At 45.1% G+C, this 14,819-nt stretch overlaps 1 protein-coding gene across 3 annotated transcripts in view; it reads left to right on the top strand.

Annotated features, from left to right (window-relative positions):
- ARL14 (ADP ribosylation factor like GTPase 14) overlaps window positions 1–11,436 on the top strand; it is a 47,936-nt gene extending 36,500 nt beyond the window's left edge. The window contains exons 1-2 of one of the 3 annotated variants that reach the window (XM_015407241.1): window positions 2,322–2,585; window positions 10,810–11,436. In XM_015407241.1, coding sequence (XP_015262727.1) covers window positions 10,836–11,318 — 483 coding nt within the window. In that variant the 5' untranslated portion in view covers window positions 2,322–2,585; window positions 10,810–10,835 and the 3' untranslated portion in view covers window positions 11,319–11,436. Of the gene's footprint in view, window positions 1–2,321; window positions 2,586–10,697 lie in introns of those variants that run through there. The other 2 variants (XM_015407238.1, XM_015407239.1) reach the window with 2 other exon arrangements.
- Window positions 11,437–14,819: the final 3,383 nt, after the last annotated feature.

Below are 14,819 nucleotides of genomic sequence, written 5' to 3'. Positions count from 1 at the left end.
TCAGCTCCCCTGGAGAAAATGGCTGCTTTAAAGGGTGGACTCCATGGCATCCTACCATGCTGAGGTCCCTCCCCTCTCCAAACCCTCCCCTCTCCAGGCTCCACACCCACACCCAAATCTCCAGGTGTTTCCCAATCTGGAGCTGGCAACCCTAATACAGGTGTTATAGAAAACACTTTAGAAGAAATCTTTACATATTTGTAAAAGTCCTGCTGTTCCATGCCCAGAAGATGACAGAATATTGTTTATCTAATACAGACCAGAAGCAAATCACCGTTAATGCCTCTGGTTTGGATTCTCCAGATTAGAGTCCACCGCTCTTAACCACTATACCAAACTGGCTCTCTGACCAGAGCTGACAAAGCTAGCAGCACTGACGGTCCTTGCTATATGCATATATGGTGTCTATACTTCCAATATCTGGATGTGGTAGCCCTTCCCCTAGCTTATCAATCATTTGTACAGGTAGAAGGGAAGACCTGGGACATCCCTCATGCTGGGAAACTTTGGCCTTCTCTTGAAACCAAGTGTAGCTTTTCCTTTGTTAGCCTCAGAATGCTTTTTGATCAGTTTGTGGTGTATTTACAGCAGTTGTGTTGAGAGCAGTGCATCTTTTGTGCATTTTCTTTATGCTCATTTTTATCCAGGACAAAAAAACCCAATAAATTAATAATAATAATAATAATAATAAATAAAAATAATAACCTTCTGATTTACCAAAAAAGATGAATCCAGAAGCAATCATAAACATTTCTGTACAGCCTAAGAAATATACGATCGAAGAGTCAGTAATCAATAAAAACACACACATCACAATACTCAGATGACACTGCAATGTGCGAATGTTAGAATCACAGAATCACAGAGTTGGAAGGGAACCCCAAGGATCATCTAGTCCAACCCTCTGCAAAATGCAGGAAATTCACAAATACTAAGCCAGTCGAATCCGACTCTAGGGTTGCGGTGCTCATCTCCGTTTCAAAGCCGAAGAGCCAGCGCTGTCCGAAGACGTTTCCGTGGTCATGTGGCCGGCATGACTAAACACCAAGGCGCACGGAACGCTGTTACCTTCCCACCGAAGTGGTACCTATTTATCTACTTGCAATTTCTTGCTTTCGAACTGCTCAAAAAAACACATTTACCCTCAATGAGTTATACACTCACACAGGTTAGGGTTGCCAGGCTCCAGGTGGGACCTGGAGATCTCCTGGCATTACAACTGCTGTCCAGCTGACAGAGATCAGCTCCCCTGGAGAAAATGGCTGCTTTAAAGGGTGGACTCCATGGCATCCTACCATGCTGAGGTCCCTCCCCTCTCCAAACCCTCCCCTCTCCAGGCTCCACACCCACACCCAAATCTCCAGGTGTTTCCCAATCTGGAGCTGGCAACCCTAATACAGGTGTTATAGAAAACACTTTAGAAGAAATCTTTACATATTTGTAAAAGTCCCTAACAGTCAATGTTCCCTCTAAGCTGTGGAGTCTTGTGAGCAAAAATTCTACTTTGTGAGCTACCGGCATTAAAGTTGTGAGCAAGCAATTTGGTTACTGCATAAACTACTTTGCTCTGGAGCCATCCTTCCTGAGCGAACACAAAAATGTGTGAGCTGGAGGCTAAAAAACAGTGAGCTAGCTCACAATAACTCAGCTTAGACGGAACACTGCTAACAGTATAATATTAAACAGAGTTACATCTTCTGTTTAAAACTCACAGCTTCCCAGGGATGTTTTGTAATTAACACAGAAGCCAAAGGAACGTTAGACCAGAGACCCTCTTTAAGCAGGTCAGGTATACTTGTTTGCTCTGCTGATAAGCAACCCGACTCTTCCTGCTTTTTTCCCTTGCCCTGTTAGACTATTTAGACCTGAGCAGACTGTGGAATTAACTCCTCCTTTTCTGTACATGTTGACTGGTTTTGGACCAGTTTTGCAGCAAACAGCTTGCTGCCGAGGGAAGAAGATTCTTCAGCAAACCAAAAGCAGCGACTTTTACTGACAGTTAATTGATGCACACATGGCATGGAACATGCTTGCGTTCTGAATTGCCATGCCAGCTTGAAAAAGCCCGATCTGATCCCTGTTTACTCAGAATGAAGCCCCACTGACTGCAGCCTCCACGCCACAGCAATCAGGGCTTTTGTGCAATAGCAAGATAAACTATTTCAGGAGCCTGGGTTGATGTCGAAATATCTTGGCAGTGAGCTCACACCCAGGAGGAAGGGCAGATGATTCAGAACTAAGCCTTTGGGAAAACATGACACTTTTAAAGCGGGCTTCCGGTACAGACGGATACCCTTCAGATTAGCCAACTTTACAAATCAGAGAGGTGTATGATCCACTTCATTAAAGGCAATGGGCAAAACTCCAGTGATCTGAAAGGGATCCTGGACTGCATCCAGTATTAAGGAAGAAACAAGTTTAGCTGGAACTGAATGTAAATGAATGATTCAATTAATGCACTTCCTCATTTAAAACGACGCAATCAGATTATCGGAATGCACAGTTAAACTATACAGCCCAAATATACCCATTTATTTTTGAATCACAGCTCTTCAGCCATCGTTTTCGACCCATCTGGATATTCTGTAAGTAGTTTTTTTCCCCCTCTCTGTGGTGCTTCTCATTATGTAGATCATGTGAAGCAAGGCAAAGGTAAAGGTTCCCTTGCTCGAAAGCCAGTCGAATCCGACTCTAGGGTTGCGGTGCTCATCTCTTTAGCGCTGTTTATAGGGAAAGTGTTGGGGGAGAGGCAGGATATCATGAGTTGAGCGAGTGTATAATGGGGCACATAATAGAGAAAGGTGAAAAAAACTTTGGAAAGCACCCATATTGGCCCTTAAGACAGATATTCTCAGTATCTATTGACTTTAAAAGTCGTGCTTTTTCCTAGTGCAGTCCAAAACAGAGAGTTACAGCCTTCTGAATCTATTGGATTTAGAACAGTATAATTCTGTATAGGATTCCACTGTTTAAAAATCAGGCATGGGGAATTTGGAGCACGGTGTAAACATGATTAGCTGGCCGCATTTAATACCTTCGCACCATGTTTTTATTCGACATTGGCCACTTATTAGTTCTGCACTTGGGGGACTGTGTTGCCAACCTTCAAGTGGGGTCTGCAGATCTCCCAGAATCGCAGCTGATCTCCGGATGACCGAGATCAGTTCCCCTGGAGAAAATGGCTGCTCTGGAGGGTAGACTCCGTGGCATCATACCCTGTTGAGGTCACTCCCCAAACCCCGCCCTCCACAGGCTCCACCCCCAAGTCTCCAGGAATTTCCCAGCCCAGACCTGGCAACCCTTCTGGGGGAACCATTTTGCACTGATGATTTTGTAAGATCACCAAGTGCCAGCGTCTTGCTGGAAAGGAATGTATGTGAGGGGTAGGGGTTGCCGGTAACACGTCACAAAGGAAGCAAATGTAGTTCGTGGGACAGAGGCCCCTGCCACACGGGGGGGGGGAGCACGGGCAAAGTGCAGCTTTTGAAAGCCGCACCAAAAGAGACACATGGCGGCGGGATCACATAGATCCCCTGAGCTGCCGCACAGTGCCTCCCCGGCATGATCAGATGCTGGGAGGGAAGCCACTGAAGAAAGAGCGTGGCAGCCAAACTGCGCATGTGTGCACATGTGCAGTTCGGCTGGGAGCCTGGATTGCTCCAGACAACGGGTGCCCCGGCGATCCCACGGCCGCGCTTGATGCGGTGTTCCAGGTACGTCCTCCTCTGTAGGTGGTTCTTTTTTGCAGCGGGTTTTCCGGCTTTAGGGACGGATTGGGGATGGGTGCGCACCGCTTCCCAGATGTTGCGGTGAGATCGCACCCGTTTGCTGCGCTCCTGATCCGTCCCTCTCCCGGGCCAAAACCTTCTGTGTGACCAGGGCCAGAGTGTGGCGCATGGGCCCAGGAAACAGGGTTCCAGGTTACAGCTGATTTGCTAGCGGCCTGAAGACAACCCACAATTTCAGTCTGAAGTTCCTTAATGGAGGCACACATCACAGCCTGCGGAGACTAAGAAAGATTACTACCCACCCTGAACCTCAGAAGTAATAAATCATGCCATCATTGGAGGACATCCATCTTCATTAGATTTCCCACTTGTTCAATTTTGTTGGTACACTCTGCACTTTGGTATAACAGATTGTGTTTTAATGTATGCTTACTTGACGCTGTGTCTCCCTCCATTTACATTACTATTTAACATGTATTGAGTATTAACAGTGGCAGGGCTTTAAGGAATTCTGCCCCTAGGCATATACTAAAACAGCACTTTTATTCCCAAACGTAACCCTTTTAAAAATGCTTGATACAGGCACTCCAGCCACCAAAATGAGATGGCACACTACGCACTTGGATACCATAAAGTTTTATAGTAATTCTCTTTTAGGCTAATGCATGTAGCATTAACATTAACTATTGTAAATATTGTGTTCAACTCAACATCTTTGATATTCCAAGTCAGCCTGTTTTACCAGTTCCTATGGAAGACACTGCCTGTGAAAAAGCTATGGTAACGTTTTAATTACGGATGGGCATGAACAGGGGTCATTTCGTAGAAAAAGAGCTGCAGGAGCTCATTAGCATAACTTATTAGCATATGCCACCCACACTGACATCACCGGAAGTGTGCACCAGCCCCTCTGACAGGCAGAAGCACCTGGGATCCATTCTTTCCCCCCTCTCCCTTCCCTTCGCCTCCAAGTCGGGCGAAGAAAAAGGGGAGGGGAAGTATATCGGGCGCTTCTGCTTGACAGAGGTGCTGGCGTGCCCACAGCCAGCCTAGGTGAATTATAGAATCATAGACTCATAGAGTGGGAAGGGACCTCCAGGGTCATCTAGTCCAACCCCCTGCACAATGCAGGAAATTCACCAATACCCCCCACACACCCCAGTGACCCCTGTTCCACGCACAGAATATGATAAAAAAAAACCTCCAGGATCACTGGGGGCCAAACTGGCCTGGAGAAAAATTGCTTCCTGGCCCCAAAGTGGCGATCAGCATTTCCCTGGGCATGTAAGAAAGGGCCCAAGAACTAAGCACTGACGCAACCCTTCCTGCTCTACCTCTCGTGATTTGCCTAAGTTCACACAATCAGCATTATGATCCTTTTAAAGTTGAAAGCATATAAATGCAAAGGACTATTTGTAAGATTATCTGTAAGACACAAGACCAGGAAGCATCTCACTTCTGGCAATCATTTGGAGAGACCCTATCACTCAGCTTCCATTGCCCTACACACACCCCACACTGGAATAAGAACATAATATCAGGCCATACCACATTGCAATAAAGCCCCTACAACTAAAGCGGTGGCGGCGGCCATAACTTTTTAAAGAGCCCATAAGGACAGCTGGGGGAGCCAGAATGACCTCTCATGCAAGAGGTGGAATTTGCTCCTACGAGTCCAAGCCCACCACCCCGGGGCTCAGGGAGGCATGAGAATGTTTCGCCCCCACGGGCATCACAGCTGCCGCCGAGAACAGCGGCGGCGGCCATAACCTTTTAAAGAGCCCCTAAGGAGAGCTGGGGGAGCCAGAATGACCTCTCGCGTGTGACATCACACACAAGAGGTAGAATTTGCTCCTACGAGTCCAAGGCCACCACCCCGGGGCTCAGGGAGGTGGGAGAACATTTCGCCCTGCCCCCCCACGGGCATCGCAGCTGCCGCCGAGAACAGCGGGGGCGGCCATAACTTTTTAAGGAGCCCCAAAGGAGAGCTGGGGGAGCCAGAATGACCTCTCACGAGAGGTGGAATTTGCCCCTATGAGTCCAAGGCCACCACCCTGGGGCTCAGGGAGGCGGGAGAACGTTTCGCCCCACCCACCCCGCATGGGCGTCGCAGCTGCTGCCGAGAACAACGGCAGCGGCCATAACTTTTTAAGGAGCCCAGAAGGAGAGCTGGGGGAGCCAGAATGACATCACACGCGAGAGGTGGAATTTGCCCCTACAAGTCCAAGGCTACCACCCTGGTATAACCACCACTTCAGCTATGAAAGACGCGTTCCTCCAGTTTCATTTAGCATGGAGGTTGATTCCCTACCTTGACCAAGCTGATCTGGCCTTGTGGCGCCTTGCTATAGTAGCCTTAAGATTGGACTATTGTGCACTTTAAATAGGACTGCCCTTTAATACAATTAGAAACTTCAGTGTGTACAAAATTCCACAGCTTGATTATTATGAACAGGAAGGCAGAATCATATTACACTGATTTTGCCATCAGTTCTTTGGTTGCCAATCAGTTTCTGAGTTCAGTTCAAGGTTCTGGTTGTTATCTATAAATCCCTTCATGGCCTTGGACTGCTACAGGACTGCTTCTCTCCTGTTACATTCTGCAGCAGCAGTACTGACAGTCTGACAAGTATAACATTTCACAGTTTGTGAGTGGGTCTTGTTGGTTGTAGTTCCCCTTCTGGTGGAATAGCTTTCCATAGCAAGTTAGGAATGCCCCCAAGCTTCTGTCATTCCTTAAACTATATAAGACATAACTTTTTCAGTAGGCCTTTTTGTAAAGGAGGAGGAGGAGATTGGATTTACTTCCTTCACTCAGAGTCCCAGAGCGGCTTACAAACTCCTTTCCCTTCCCCTCCCCACAACAGACACCCTGTGAGGTAGGTGGGGCTGAGAGAGCTCTTTCAAGAACTGCCCTTTCAAGGATAGCTTTTGTCAGAACCATGGCAGCTGCAAGTGGAGGAGTGTGGAATCAAACCCGGTTCTCCCAGATTAGAGTCCTCACTCTTAACCACTACATCAAACTGGTAAAATAGCTTGTTGTTCATAATTTTTTATTTTATATGTATTTTATTAGTATTTGGGAGTATTCAATATTTTATGAACCGTTCTTTTAAAGAAAGACGGACTATAAATACAACTAATAAATAACCCTCCTCAACTGCTGACCCCCAACAACCTACTCTAAAGGTTCTATTTAACCATCATAGCTAATGGGATGGACTGGGAGGAAAAGGCAGCCCAGAAACAGGGTCTCATTGCTGCCCCCCAAAGGAAGGAGGGACGAAGGAAGAGACGTTTGTGCACAGCTCAGTGGAGTAGAGTGCCTCCATCCCTGTGTGGAAAGCCAGTGTGTTGTAGTGGTTAAGAGCAGTGGACTCTAACCTGGAGAACTGAATTTGATTCTGCAGTCCTCCCCAGTCCTCCATCTTGGGCCGGTCACAGTTCCCTCAGAACCGTCTCAGCCCCATCTACCTCACAGGGCACTTGTTGTGAGGAGAGGAAGAGAATGTGATTGTAAGCCACTTTGCAACTCCTTAAGGTAGAGGAAAGAGGGAGTATACAAACTTCTCCCTCACTTGGGGTAGGGTTTGGTGGGGCCACATGGCTCCTTCCCCAACTGGAACATGGCAAGGGCCACTGGCTTGCAGTGGTGCTTCCTGCCTGGCATGTTGACCACCCCTTGCTTGGGGCTTTGGTGGCCATCAGTCTACTGGGGGACTAGAGGGGGAGTGGCTTCCAGGCCATCAGTCTACTGGGACTTTTTCCTGGTGGCTTCATGGCCAATTTGCCCCGATAGCAAATAACCATGATACAACTACCCTCAGTAATTTGTTTAATTCCCTTTTACAGCTGTTTTACCTAGGAAATGATCTGGCCTTTTACTGGGGAACCTGCAGACTGAGAACAATCTGTCCTGTTATGTGTGGATACAGATATACCTTAAAAAAACAAATAAACAAACTCTTAGAGCATTTGCCCCCAGCAAGGTGAGTTCAGCATCCTCCCTCAGTCAGTATGTAAGTGACAGATATACTCATCCCTTAAGGAAACACTAATAACACTTCCCGCCATACTTCAGGTGAACTGTATGCCTTCTTATTTTTAAAGTGTTATACTTACATCTCTTAAATGGACACCATATGCTTATGTATAAAGGACATAATAAACTAAAAATACTTGCAAAACTGTTCCAGGAAGGGGGAGGCAGTTTTGTGATGTAAAAGGCTCCAGCCAACGAGCCTTTAGCAATGAGACCAAATTCTATGGTACTCTTGCAGAATCAATTTCCCAGAACTCAGTCCAGGAGAGAGGATAACACTTTTGAAGAAAATGCAATGCATGCAGTTCCATAGCAGGCTCAGTGCTTAATTGTGTACATTTGTGCTGCACAAACTTTCTAAGGGCTCAGATAGATGAGATAAAGATCACAAATCTCATAAAATGCGAAGTGCAGTCTTGTCAAGCCTCAGTTTGTCTTGGGATAATGAAAGGAGAAGATGTTGAAAACATATAGGAACTGTGCAGAGCTCCAAAAGGTTCTTTATAAACTGGGTGAATGGGCAACAGACTGTTAGACAAAATTTGATATAGTACAAACTGATTCATAGTGAGACAAAAAAAAATCCTAATTTGACATGCATTGATGGGGTCCCATTTGGAAATCATACAAGGAGATTATGGGTATCTTATTTAAAATGTTGCTTTTGCGTGCTGAGGTGATTTAAGATAGAAGAAGATTTCATGCTAGGGATTATAAGGAAAGGGGCTGAGGGAAAAAAACTACCATTATAGTAATGCCCTGATACAAGCCCCTAGTTTGGTGGAGTGGTTAAGTGTGCGATCTCTAATCTGGGAGAACCAGGTTTGATTCCCCACTTCTCCACTTGCAGCTGCTGGATGACCTTGGGCAAGCCATAGTTCTGACAAGAGCTGTCCTTGAAAGAGCAGTTTTCTCAGAGCTCTCTCAGCCCCACCTACCTCACAGGGTGGCTGTTGTGGGGAGGGGAAGGGAAAGGAGTTTGTAAACTGCTCTGAGACTCTGAGTGAAGGGCAGGGTACCAATCCAATCTCCTCCTCCTCCTTCTTCTGGTTTGGTCATATTTGGGTTCTATAACCAGTTCTTGTCGAGCCTCTCACAAAAGGAATTCAATAGTTGGGAAAAGTCAAAATTATCCCAGGGTTAGAGTGCCTACCCTATAAGGCACTAAAGCATCTGGAGCACTGTAGTTTAGGTGATGTGACAGAATTATGCATGGTACAGAGGAAGTGAATAAAGTTTTCTCTGTCTTCCATAATACTAGAACTCAAGACCACACTATGAAACTTCACTCAACAGTTAATGGCCTTGTGGAACTCATTGGAATGTGATGTGGTGATGGTCAGTGGCTTAGAGATATTTAAAAGGAGAGTTGGACAGATTTATGGGGGATAAATCTACGTCGGCTGTTAGCCATGATAACTGAATGGGCCCTCTGGATACTCAGGTAGAATGCTGCCTCTGATGGTCAAATGTTGAGGACAACTCAGGTAAGGTCTGACCCTGTCTGTAGACCCTGTTTGTGGGCTTCCCTATGGCATCTGATTAGCCACTGTTGGAAACAGGATACTGGACTAGGTGGACCATTGGTCTTACCCAGGACTGCTGCTTTTTTCTTATGCCCTTGGTTTCACAATTCAAGAAGAAGAAGAAGAAGAGATTGGATTTATACCCCACCCTTCACTTGGAGTCTCAGAGCGGCTTACAAACTCCTTTCCCTTCTCCTCCCCACAACAGACACCCTGTGAGGTGAGTGGGGCTGAGAGAACTCTGACACAAACTGCTCTTTTTCAAGGACAGCTGTGCCAGAGCTTGTGACTGACCCAAGGTCACATCAGCAGGTGCAAGTGGAGGAATGGGGAAACAAACCCGGTTCTCCCAGATTAGAGTCCGTGCACTTAACCACTACACCAAACATGCTCCCTGCTTTGTTATAAACATTTTAAATGGAAAAGTATATATTTTTCTCCTTTAAAATAGTAGTAATAAAACTGAGAGCCCAGTTGTGAATAGTAAAACTGTGTATGTTGAAGGGTTAAGCACCTCTGCCCCCAAGGAAAATTGAAGCTACCTGAGCCAGCAATATGTATTTTATGGACAGAACAAGTTTGAGCTGTCAGAAACCAGGAAACTCCTAAGGGTTGCCACTTTGCATGCTCCTGGTGATATCCTACTTGCTATATTTTAGATAATGATAAGTTTGCAACAGAAGGCCAAAGTTACCAGCTTCATTAGTCCTTAATTGTTTAGAAACTGGGAGTTGTAGGATATCACCCATGTGGGTCAGTGCCCTGTATGCAGTCTCTGCCTATATGCTTTCCTTAAGAGAAGTCAGAGATCTAATTTCTCAGAGTGAAATTCTGGGGATAGTTGCTGCAAGTTGCAACACCTTCTTTCCTGATAACTACTTGATCCATGGCAACTTAGCTATCGATCCAAATACCGCACAGTTTTCTTGCAGAATATCATTATCCCACAGCTAATAGGCATGGCTGTTGAAAGCATGTCCAGAACAACATAAATATATGAATGTATATCAACATCACTATTAGGAACGTTTGAGCAGTACAATCTAACCCTAGGAATGTCACACAGTTGGTGGCATTATAACATCTTGCACTGCAAAAACACACCCACGTACATCTCATAAATTAAGAAAGACAAGGAGCTTTGAGAATACAAGAGTATGCTCAGCTTTGGCATTGATCAACATAATAAAGCAACCTTTGGCTGCTGTGACCGAACATTATTCAAGTCAGCTCCACCCTGCAGGTAGGCAGCGAAGGTTATATTTTAATAACTCTCTGTTTGCATACTGCCACCCTGATAAGGTCACAGAACAAACATATACATGCTGTTATTCCTGTTGCATCGCACAAAGCCTGATCTTCCATTTCTTTCTCCTTTACTTGCCATTTTTCATCTGAAAGATCAAGAAAACTGTAATCTGACTACTAAATGGTGTGGTCGGGATGGGGCTCGCCAGCTCTAAACATTCCAAAGCCAAGCAAGCCCAGATCCTAATGCTCGGTCTCGATTCAGCAGGGAAATCAACGCTTTTGTACAAGATGAAGTTCAACGACGTCTTCCTAACGATGCCAACGGTTGGTTTCAACGTGGAGATGATTGAAACAGGAGGAAGTGTTTCCTTAACAGTTTGGGATGTCGGAGGACAGCACAAAATGAGGACCGTCTGGGGCAACTACTTGGAAAACGCAGACTGCCTGGTCTATGTTGTGGACAGCACCGACAGGCAACGCTTGGATGAGTCGAAGAGAGAGCTGGAGCTAATCTTGAGGAATGAAAGGGTGAAGAATGTGCCTGTGATTGTCCTGGCAAACAAACAGGATCTCCCTGGAGCTTTGGATGCTGAGGAAATCACCAAGAAATTTAACATGAAGAAACACTGTCATGACCGGAACTGGTACGTACAACCCTGCTGCGCTCTTACAGGTGAAGGCCTGTCTGAAGCTCACCGGAAACTAACATCATTTGCCAAATCCTGCGTGAAATCTAAACAAGAAGCTTTTAAGATTTTCAAACCAGATTAATTTATTTCTCTCTAACCAAGATATATTGGGTTGGGGTACAAATGAGTCTTTTAACTGACCATCTGACTTTTCAGGATTGGGTGTAAAGCAGAATGTATTTACAGTAGGCCAGATACTGTTTCACTCCTTTGTATTGCTCGTAAGCATTGTTGATTTATTTAACTTGCTTCTTTTTAGTTTATGTATAATTGAAGGTATTTTTCACAAATAGCAAAATAATTATTGTAACTGTGTTTCGAATTTGTATCAAGTTGAATAACTATTTCATTATAAAGTTGAAAAATTTAAATAAAATTTAAAAAGAAATATTATTTTGATGCATTTGAACAACACAATAGAACTGTGGGAATTTTGAAGCTGAATACCTACAAAGCTGCGTGAAGAACAGATTCACCTGTGTTCTTAAATTATGATATATCTGGTATCCATTTTATATCCAACAGGATAACTGTAGCATCCAAAGAAAACTTTAGAACATAATTCATAAGCCAATGACTGGAGATAGTTTGGATGCAGTACTGTTTACTGTAAATGTATGCATAAAACCCATGGAAACTAATTTAGCCTTATGTTCTGATTGCAAAATTTATGCCAGCAGATCTGCCTACAAAAAAGCATAATGCCAACAGGTGCAACATTAGTATGTCTGCATATAATCACAAAACCTATATAACATTTGTTAAAAGCTCATATTTGTTTAGATTTTTTTTATTAAATCTGAAAGAGCTTTATGTAAAACATAAAATGGTAATTTTGATTATATTTTATCTGGCTTTTCAACCATAATTTGGCTCCCAGATCATGTCACAGCATTTGGAAATACAATACAAAGTGCCACCTGGGAAGTGGGTTTTTGGCTGTATGTGGACTAAGGTATGATGGAGGAGGGCTTAGCTGCTTCTTCCCCACCAACAGTCTCAGCAATTGGACTTCTGGTAAAATAGGATATTTGCTTCTATGCTAGGGTGCACCCTCCCAGGGGTTTGGGTTCACCTTGACTTCCTTACCACAGTGCAGGTTTTGGAAACATTCATGCAACTTCATGATCTATTCATCCTGCTTCTGGCTTTTTCCTGCTTTGCTGCTATCTTTCCCAAACCTGTCTTTCAGAAGGATCAGTCAAAGTCCCTTTGGACATGATGTGAATGGGAAGATGTACATTTTTGCAGATCCCACCCACATCAGCACCATTTTATTTGACTCAGCCTGTTTCAATGCAGAGTTATAAGGGGGAAAAGGTAGAGGCTGCAAACTTCCCCATATAAATTTGTATGGGAAAGGGATGGAGACTTACTTTTTGTTCAAACAGAACGTAGGAACTAGTAAATCATCACAATATTTTGTTATTGCAAATCCTGATTATTATTTTTAAAAAGCCCTTCAGTGAAAGGGGGAAAATGGGGCCCATGGAGGGCTAAAGCAAAAAAAGTGTGGAGAAACCTGCTGTATGAATCCCGTGTTGCCACTGCAAATGTTTCCCACATGGAAACAGCCTTTGTTGGTATAATCCCTCAAAAATTACTGGAAAATCTACGGATCATGTTGCTCCTGTAATGTACTTCAAAGGCATGTTGAATCCACATCTGTATCAGAGCCATGAATATTCTTTACTTGAGCAAGAGAGAGCTGGATACCGTCAAACAGCTTTAAAGTGGTTGTCTTGCGGCCTAATTACGCATTACATTTCCCCAGGTCCTCATAATCAAATGTTCATTTTGCATTCCATCCTAGGCATTTTGTCCCAGGCATACACTGGCCCAGTTTGGATTGGGACCACAGCACAGAAGGAAAGGAGTACATAAGAACATAAGAGACGCCAATGTTGGATCAGGCCAAAGGCCCATCCAGTCCAACACTCTGTGTCACACAGTGGCCAGAAATACCAGGTGCTATCAGGAGGTCCACCAGTGGGAGGCCAGGACATTAGAAGCCCTCCCACTGTTGACCCCCCCCCCAAGCACCAAGAAGACAGAGCATCACTTGCCCCAGAGCCCCTATCTATACCGTGTGGCCAGGGCTTTTTTTGTAGAAAAAGCCCAGCAGGAACTCATTAGCATAATATGCCGCACCCACCAGCAGAAACATATTAGCGTATTAGGCCACACCCCTGACAGTGCAGTTCATTAGCATATTACGCCACACCCCATGCCTTCCCTTGGCTTGCCCCGGTGCCCCACGGCTGTGGGGAGCCCGGGCAAGCCGGCCCTTGGAGCCCTCCCTGGCCCGCCCACCTTGGAGTCCACCTTGGAGTCCACCTTGGAGCGGGGGGTGCTCACCAGGCCTTCCCTCTGTAGCCACGCACACAGAGGTTTGGGCTGTAGTGGGCGTGGCCAACTCTGAAGCCAGCCGGAACTCCGTTCCTGTGTGTTCCTGCCCAAAAGTAGCCCTGCGTGTGGCTAATAGCCACTGATGGACCTCTGCTCCATAGCTAATTCCCTTTTGAAGCCGTCCATGCTTGTAGCCGCCACCACTTCCTGTGGCAGTGAGTCTTATGTGTGTCCCCTCTACCATTTCCCTGTCTTGACTTAGGGCAATCTAGGTATACACCATCAGTGCATGTGGTGCCCCCATTACAAGAAACAGGGGTGCCCCCTGGGATTTCAGGCCCTGATACGCATGGAGTCCACACATGCCTTGCATTAAGTTCCCAGCACAAAACTTGCAATACACATGACTGCGTGGACCTAGGGAAGACCTTGAGGGAAACATGGCATCCAGTTGGGCCCTTAATTTTACATTGCAAGAAAATGCTGGTCATGTCTGCTCATCATGCAACCATATATTTCCTGGTACTGAGACTTCCTGATCAAGGTGACACTTAAGTAGATATGTCTTATATTAGATTCGTGCCTGGTCTATTACTCATTTAAGGAACATTTTAGCCTACCCTTATTAACTGATGATGAGGATTTCTTTTCACATTCTGCCATCTGCCTAAATGGATGGCTTTCCCATTAACCACTGTGTCAAGATCTGATCTGAAAGAACTGAGAGCAGTGGGTGCCTCTCATTAAAACATCTAACAATATCTTAATATATTATCTTATTTAATCATATCCAGTAATGAAGTCATTTTGCCTCTCCCACCAAATCTTAGAGATAAACCCAGGCAGTAATGACTCACTAAACTGCAAAAAAGGACTGTCAATACCAAGCTAAACCTGGAAGTCTAAAAAAAAACACACCCTTCCAATAGAAATAATCAAATTTGGGGGGGAAATAATGCATTTTTCCTACCACCCCATATAAAGTTAGAATACTTTGGGGGGGTGGGGGCAGGAATCCAGATACATTTGTAAAATCTCCTTTCTAATCTCTCCCTTATTATAAAAGAGTTTTGGGTGCCAGAATTCTAAAATTGGCCCCTTTAGTGTTAGGCCGAAAAAACTGCCACTCGGAAGACACTGGCTGGGTTCATTGGCTGCTTTGTGCAGTCCTGGCCAGCGTTCCAAGGTCATTTACATATGGAAGCTGATTGGACTACACTCCATTCCACACCTC

The sequence above is a fragment of the Gekko japonicus genome, unplaced genomic scaffold, assembly GCF_001447785.1.
Source record: "Gekko japonicus isolate JY-2015 unplaced genomic scaffold, Gekko_japonicus_V1.1 scaffold17, whole genome shotgun sequence".
Taxonomy (NCBI): domain Eukaryota; kingdom Metazoa; phylum Chordata; class Lepidosauria; order Squamata; family Gekkonidae; genus Gekko; species Gekko japonicus.
This window is presented reverse-complemented; position numbering and strand designations above follow the sequence as displayed.